The sequence below is a fragment of the Acipenser ruthenus genome, chromosome 5 (assembly GCF_902713425.1).
Source record: "Acipenser ruthenus chromosome 5, fAciRut3.2 maternal haplotype, whole genome shotgun sequence".
NCBI lineage: Eukaryota > Metazoa > Chordata > Actinopteri > Acipenseriformes > Acipenseridae > Acipenser > Acipenser ruthenus.
In genome coordinates this window covers 16,967,345-16,975,362 of record NC_081193.1, presented here as the reverse complement: position 1 = coordinate 16,975,362, position 8,018 = coordinate 16,967,345, and the positions used below count along the sequence as shown (strand labels likewise).

General features: G+C 35.1%; 1 protein-coding gene across 1 annotated transcript; it reads right to left on the bottom strand.

The window, feature by feature from the left end:
• Positions 1 to 4,479: 4,479 nt before the first annotated feature.
• LOC117403407 (potassium voltage-gated channel subfamily S member 3) lies at positions 4,480 to 6,604 on the bottom strand. The gene has a single exon (XM_034005530.3). It carries the CDS (start codon positions 6,366 to 6,368, stop codon positions 4,881 to 4,883), a length of 1,488 nt encoding a protein of 495 aa, XP_033861421.3. The 5' UTR covers positions 6,369 to 6,604; the 3' UTR covers positions 4,480 to 4,880.
• Between the last annotated feature and the right edge of the window lie 1,414 nt (positions 6,605 to 8,018).

Here is an 8,018-nt window from a genome sequence, read left to right as displayed (position 1 = left end):
AGAAACAGATAGCACCGGGTTCCCTAGACCAAAGCTATAGATCATACTGGCTCCAAATGGTTTTTTAGCTCTTTCCATCAAATCAACTGTGATCTACTGCCAGGTCTTTGAGACTTATGGTGAAATTCAATTTCTCCTTGTTACTGTTATAAGGAAATCAACCACATTCCTACAGCACTGTGGTAGCGTTTTCTACTAAAAAGTGAAGCTTTAAGGTACAGGACTTTGAATCCAATGTGTCAATTTTCTGCCAATGGTTACACCACAAGGTTTTTTCAGAATAATAATTGAATAATAACTTGATTAGTTTCAGTATGATGTAAAAATGTTGTGGCTAGGATAGTGTTGCTTTCAGAAAGATGTCACAAAAAGTTCCTGTAATCTACAACAATGTTATTGTATTTGTGTAATGTATTGAGATTTTGTAGATATTTGTAATAGTTTACAGTAAGTAATCTTTAAACAGCATGTCAGCTATTTTACATTTTGTACATGTTTTTTTCAAATTAGGTATGGGAATGCAATATGCAGGTTTCATCCACACTAGTATCACAAATATGTTGCAATTCTGTCCCAAGGAGGTTGATATGCTTTAGTTCAGTTGATAAAAATGAGTTTCTTGGTCATCAGGTCCTATATGGCTAGACAAATTAACATTTAGAGATATCTCAAAATTATTTCCAGATATCTTTAAATGGAACTTTAAATAAGATATCTAAAATGCATTTCCAGATATCTTTAAATGATTTTGAGATATCTCTAAATGAACAGGAAGTTATTTTTTTGTAATATCTTCAAATTATTTAGATATATCTTTAAATAATATGGAAACCATCTGGATTTTGCTAGCATGGCACACCAAACTGTCATTTAGAGATATCTTAAAATGAGGGTTTTAAAGATATCTATAAATCATTTGAAGATATCTCTAAATGACTTCCTGTTAGTTTAAAGATATTTCTAAATCATTTGAAGATATCTCGAAATAACTTCCTGTTCATTTAGAGATACAGTAGTCTCAGGTTAAGAGAACACCTCTCGGGAAGCAAGCGAAGTGTTCTCTAAGATGGAGTTAGCCACCAGACACAATACGAATCAATAAATAAATAAATACATATGTATTACTTGTCATGACGCATGTGCATCAACATATGAAATTAACTGAATAAGTAAAAGCAAAACAATAGGCAAGTGTATGTTTACCATTTGTTTATTTACATGTCATTTTGTAGCTATGAGGTGCACTCGTGGAAATCAGAATACAAAACAATTCAATGATATGACGGCGGTTCTGGAAAGATTTAATAAACCAATAAGTGTCCCTTAAGACACTCTCGTGATGACGTCGCTTTTTTTTTACAAAACAGTACTGTATCCATGGTGAATGAATCGCTACCAGTGCCAAGAAGGTGTTCTTTTAAGCAAAGTTCCTGTTCCTTTAGCCAGAGCATTTACAATGGGAAAAATCAATTTCACCACAAGGGTGTTCCTTTAGGCAAAGTGTTCTTCAGGAGGTGTTCCTATACGCAGAGACTACTGTATCGCTAAATCATTTAGAGATATCTCTAAATAACTTCCTGTTCATTTCAAGATATTGCTAAATGACTTCCTGTGAAAATGCTGTGTTTTGAATGGACTTCCTCATTAATTAGAGATATCTCCAAATGAACAAGAAGTTATTTAGAGATATCTCTAAATGATTTAGAGATATCTGTAAATGAACAGGAAGTTATTTCGAGATATCTTCACATGATTTAGAGATATCTTTAAATGAACACAATGAATTAGATGTGTGCACAAAACCTCACACAAGCACTGCTACTCCTGTATTAATCAGCTGTTTGTGTGATATCAAAATTTGGATGCAACAGAGTTTTCTTAAATTAAATTGTGACAAAACAGAAATTATTTTAATCGGCTCCCAGTCCCTGGTTCACAGAATCTCAAAATGTTTTGCAGGTAGCTCTAAATATTTCAAGATATCTTAAATTTCAATTTGAGATATCTCTAAATGATAATTTGGCTTGCCATAGTCCTACACTCAAGTTGTAGACAACTGTGTTGCGTCTTATGATGTGAACAGCAGTTCCTTTAGTCTAAACCAAGATGAACACATTTTTTGGTTTTTGTTTTACTTTAAGTGACACTGGGTTACAGAATGGAAAAAGAGGCTCAAGGTCCCTGGCCCTCTCCCTTTATCACAGACAGGTTATTTTTACTTTTTACTTTCAGTGCCAGTCATACTGTAATCTCCCTCTATTTTTCTGACACTTGCCCCGTCAGAACCCCCACGGAATTTTTGGTGGTGGGTTTCAAGTATTTTTTTTTCTTCTAAAATCAACGACAAAAGACATTAAAGTTACAAAGCAAAATGTAATTTAAGGGCTTTTAAATTGTTTCTACCATTTTTTTATTATTATTCTTTTTTTTCTAGTTTCAGGGAAAACAAATTGCAATTGACACTTTTTGGTAAAAGCTTTGAAAAATATGCATGTTTATGTTGAGTCCAAAATCAATTCCATTTAATGACCATTTCCCACATTCCCCTCAAATGATGGGTGTATTTTGCAGCAGTTTGGAGTTGTTGTTTTGCCTAGTTATTAAAAGAGAAAGGGCTTGTTTCACCCTAATTTCCAAACTAATTTGGAACACGGATCCATTTCTGAGTGCTATCACTTGAGTGGCAAGCACTCTGTGCTGTGAATGCTAAATGTCAGTTCTGGATGCATTCCAAATCCTCTTGATAAAAGCATTGTAGCCCTTGTTAAAACTGAGACAGTCAGCTATGTTTCAGGGTAATTGCAATGAAAATCATCCTTAAATGTGTCCAAAAGAAAGTTCTATTAAAGTTACTTTTTTTGCTTTGCTTTTTAAATACTAGACTTTGGTGTTTTTGTGAACAAAGTATCCCAGTGTACATGAATGGGGAATGACACCATTGACATTGGTTTGTAAGACCAAAATTACTGCCACAACATGATTAATCTTTTATTGGACAAAGACAATTTAATGAACCGGAGAACCATCAAATGCAGTTATGTCTTATGAAGGTTAAGTTATCTTACGTAACACTGAAGGGTTATCTGTTACATTGAGCATAATTTCCATAAAAGAAGAAAAACTCTGTTTGTGTGGCTTGTTTAAAATAAAGTCATCAATGTGTTATGGTTACAAAAATATGCTAGAGCTTTCTCATTATCGAAGTTGTAATCGGTTAACCTTGATTTTGCGTTATTTACAATGCTTATCTGTATCTTTTACTGGGCAGCAGTGTGGAGTAGTGGTTAGGGCTCTGGACTCTTGACCGGAGGGTTGTGGGTTCAATCCCCAGTGGGGGACACTGCTGTTGTACCCTTGAGCAAGGTACTTTACCTAGATTGCTCCAGTAAAAACCCAACTGTATAAATGGGTAATTGTATGTAAAGTAATATGACATCTGTATAATGTGAAATAATGTATAATGTGATATCTTGTAACAATTGTAAGTCGCCCTGGATAAGGGCGTCTGCTAAGAAATAAATAATAATAATAATAATAATAATACATTATGCTGTGTGAAAGAGATGGTAGTAGGGTGACGTCAGACCAAAACTATGCTGCATCATTCCATACAGCAGCAGCAATATGTAGCCTAGCATCATGCTTTCATGTTGGCTTGAAAAAAATTCAAAAGCTGCAATAAATTGCTTTATGGTAACGGCACTTCAGCATCTCACACATTGGAAATGCATTATAACCTCTATGTGCAAAATAGAATCAGCATCTGTCTCATTTCTAATACCTGTGCTTCAGCAGTGTCAAAGCGAAAATAAAGTCTTGACAACTAAGTGATCTACAGCAAAATCCCTAATGTTCTGAACCATTGTTAAACCATGGTAAAACACATCATATAAATATTACATGGTAAGCATGACAAACTGCAATATTTATGTGGCAATAGAAAATTAATTACATGTTAAGGTTACACATTAATCTGAAAGCACATATGTAAACTCTCTTAAACCTTCAGCAACTAAAACAGACAGTGTAACTCTGTCTATTTGGTCTATGTCCTGCAGAATTAAGGTGTGGTATCACTGTGGGTTGAGACTATTTATGAAGCTCAGCCAGCTGTTAGGGTTTTTACTCACAATGAATTGATTGCTTTTTCGAAATTGTTCAGAAAATGCACTGGTCTGTTTAAATATTAATGTTGTCTTATACTCTTGTACTCACATCCTTTATACAAGTTTATGAGTGAGTGATCAAATCTTGATCAAAAGTGGTTCTATTTTAATAGCTTGACAGTGAGTAAATGATTTGCTTTTTGCCAAGATGGATTCTAGCTGTGGGGACAGAGTTATAAGAGAAATATACCATTCAAACTGGACAGGGCTGCTCTCGGACACTTAAACAACAACAATCATTGTACATTTGACTAGTGAGATGCAGTTCCCCTTTAAGTGATTCATTTAAAAATAAAAAAGCTTAATTTCAAGATATTGTACAGCAAACTTTATTCAATCAATATTTCCATACTTTCTCTGCATGCATTCATCTTTCCCCCGATGAACAGTGAAAAAGGTACTTACATGCCACTATATGTTTATATCTTTTATTCTATAAACCACATATCTTTGAAACAGGCAGTATATAAGCATGTAATTTTATTAAACAAATAATCAAGTCAAGATTTTTTTTACACATAAAACAAGAATGGCCCTTTAATGTTGAAAAGTGCAGGAAATTATGCATAATAAAGAAAATTAAGAGGCATGTGAAATATTATTGATGATATCTGGAAGTAATATTGGGCGACAACAATCAATAAAAAAAAGCCCTGAGAACTGTAAAGTGCTTTAAGTAAGGTCTTCCTAGAGTGCAAAATAAATAGAATGAGCTTATTTTGCTGAACCATTTTCCAATGCAGTGGTATTACAAACATGTTCAGCCTCTTGGACGCTAGATGCATCTGTGTCATCATTATCACTGGCTACACTGCTTGCAGAAGAAATGCTAGTAACAAATGATTGCCTCTTTCGGGCATATAAGTCTTTTACATTAAAGTATGGAAGATCAGGGTCTGGATCCTTAATTTCTGAATTGCACTGGTCCACGTCCATTTCCTTCTGCCTCTGATAGTATTTGGAAAACCTATTAAAAATAATCGTGATAGGCAGGGCGACTACCAATATTCCGCATATAATGCATACACTGCCAATTAACTTTCCAAGTAATGTTACTGGATATGTATCACCATAACCCACTGTAGTCATGCTGATAGTTGCCCACCACCAACCAACAGGGATGGTTTTTAGTTCTGACTCATCTTCCTCTTTCTCCACAGCATAGACAAGCACTGAAAAGATGGATATCCCAACGGACAAAAACAAAATCAATAATCCTACCTCATGATAACTATGTCGCAAAGTAGCACCTAGAGAGCGGAGTCCTACAGAATGTCTAGCAAGCTTAAGAATGCGGAATATCCTCATGAGGCGCAAGATCTGGACCACTTTCCCCACATTCTCCAAATTCTCGCTCTCTTCATCCACAGTGTCAATGGCCAAGGTGGCATAAAATGGAATAATTGACACAAAGTCTATAGTGTTCAAGGGGTTACCAAAGAATTTTCTTCGACAAGGGGCCACAATAAGCCTCAACATAAATTCTATGGAGAAGAAGATAATGCACACAATCTCCAACACTGCTAAAGCAGGGTCTTCAATTTCTTTATCACTGGCATCAAACTTTTGGAATTCAGGCATGCTATGAATACACATGGCAACAATAGATATCAGGACCACGCTTAGAGAGGCTATGGCAATAAGTTTTGCAGATATAGAATAGCCAGGGTTTTCAAGTCTGACCCATATACTCTTTCTGATCTCTGCACACCATAGGCCTTCAAATTTCTCTAGTTCTGTATCCAGGACAGACAGCTCCTCAAAAGAAGAATCAAAGGTCTGTTGCTCGTCGCTTGTTTGTTCCCAGTCATTGTCTATTCCATCTTCTTTTAGCTCCTGGTATATACTGCTGCAACAGGAACCAAGGGAAAGCTCGGTGATTCCCCAATACTCAATTTCTTGGCTGAATGAAAAAACACACAGCTCCTCCATTAGATGAAGTTTCCCAGTGTAGTAAAAGTTCAAAACATATCTGAACAAGCAAGGGTTTCTATCAAAGTAATATTCCTTGTCTGTAACATTGTAATCATCACACAGTCCCAAAATAGCCTCTTCAGATTCACAGGTCAGCAATTTACCCAGTCTGGTTTGTGGGAACTTCAGAAGAGTGCTTTGTTTTACTTTCTGCTTGAATCCTCCAACATTGAGGTTAATAAGTTCTTCCTCTGTCCCACTTCTATGCAGGATCTGTCCATAAACCATGTTGAAGCAAAGACTTGTCAGCTTACAAGGCTCGAATCAGATTAAGGTTCCATCACCTATAAGATTCGTATTAACATTTTAGAGCAGAGTATTCATTACAGCAATTTCTTGCATAACACTGTTGCAACACAGTACATTTTCTTAAAGGGGTTTTATAACAACATTTCTGAATTAAATATCTTCATCAATCGATATTTTATTCATTAGACAACATAGTCTAATAAATCGGCATTTGAAAAACAAACAGAAAATTAGGCATTATTCCAGATGCTTTCATTTTACAATTGCATTTTGAAAAACAAGTCCCTATTTTCTATGATAGTATATTTCTATACAATAATACACATTAATAAACATAGTACTATATGTAATTAACAATGTAACTTGATTTACAAGAGTTTTGGCACATTTTTAATGTCCCTGCTATTGCAGGTGATTCTTATTGGTAATAAGAATAGAACAACTCACTATGGCAATTGAAATTTACCAAAGGGCACTACATGTAGCTGTAAAGTGCACATTAAGTAGTGAGCCTAAGGTGCACCATAAATCTAAATGTACTGCCCCATTTAGGAACAGAGAACGCATTCATTTACGTGCACACTATTTGGCTAATGTACATACCATAGCATGCACACTGCATGTATTGTGAGCGATAAATCAAGAAATGGTAACATTAGTAATAAAATAAAAAATAAAACGTTTTTTTAAACTTCAGTGAATAAATACCCTAATTATTGATGTTTCCCACATCTAGATAAATAATAGATGCTTGTAATGTAAGGCATTTGTATAGATCATTATTTAACCATAGTAAAGCAATATTTGAACTATAACTCTTGCGTTTCTGACACTCAGAAGTGTTTTTCTTCATTAAAACGCGCTCTTAAGTACTGAGTTTGAATGAAAACAAATCGAATAATGAGGATGCAAACAAATTCGACAGTAACCCCGGGAACAAATAATTTCATTTCTGCCGTATTAACATTAAAACATGTTTTTAGAGTTGCAAACAGGCTGACTAGAGTATAAACACTAAACTGTAAGTGTACGTGTGTATTCAACCCTTACGTTTTTGACGGGCGTTCTTATAGACTACATGTACTCTGAATATGTTAACAAGAAAGTAAACGTATATTACTATATTGCTTTATAAACAATGCAAACAGAAAACGCATAAAATGTAATTTTTTTTGGGGGGGGGTGGGGGGGGGGCTAGCTGATCTATACATTATTTATCATTTACCGTGATGTACAGTTGAAATTTCATTTTTGAATGTTTCATTTATTTTAAACAATTTCAAAGTTATATCCACTTTTAAATGTAGCCAGTGCAATTTGTAAAGTACCGATGCACCAAAAGTAACATCAGCAACAAAATAGTCTATGTAAAATAAGAAAATACTTGCATATTTTTTTTCTTCCTTCCAGAAACAATGAAAGGATGCCGACAATCCTTGCAAACTTCTAATATGACTTCAACTGCACCATCGTCGTTTTCTGTAACACTGATTCAGCACGTCTTTGATTCCCAATGTTCTGCTGCAGCAACAGCTGTACTGTACAGTGGTCGGTGCAGCTGCTTTGAGAGGCAGCATGCTAACAGTTGGCTCCAGCACTTTGATCATTGGTTTAACTGCTTGCCCTCCT

Coding starts and splice junctions, on each gene's coding strand:
- LOC117403407 (XM_034005530.3), bottom strand. CDS start 6,368: ATGGTTTATGGACAGATCCTGCATAGAAGTGGGACAGAGGAAGAACTT.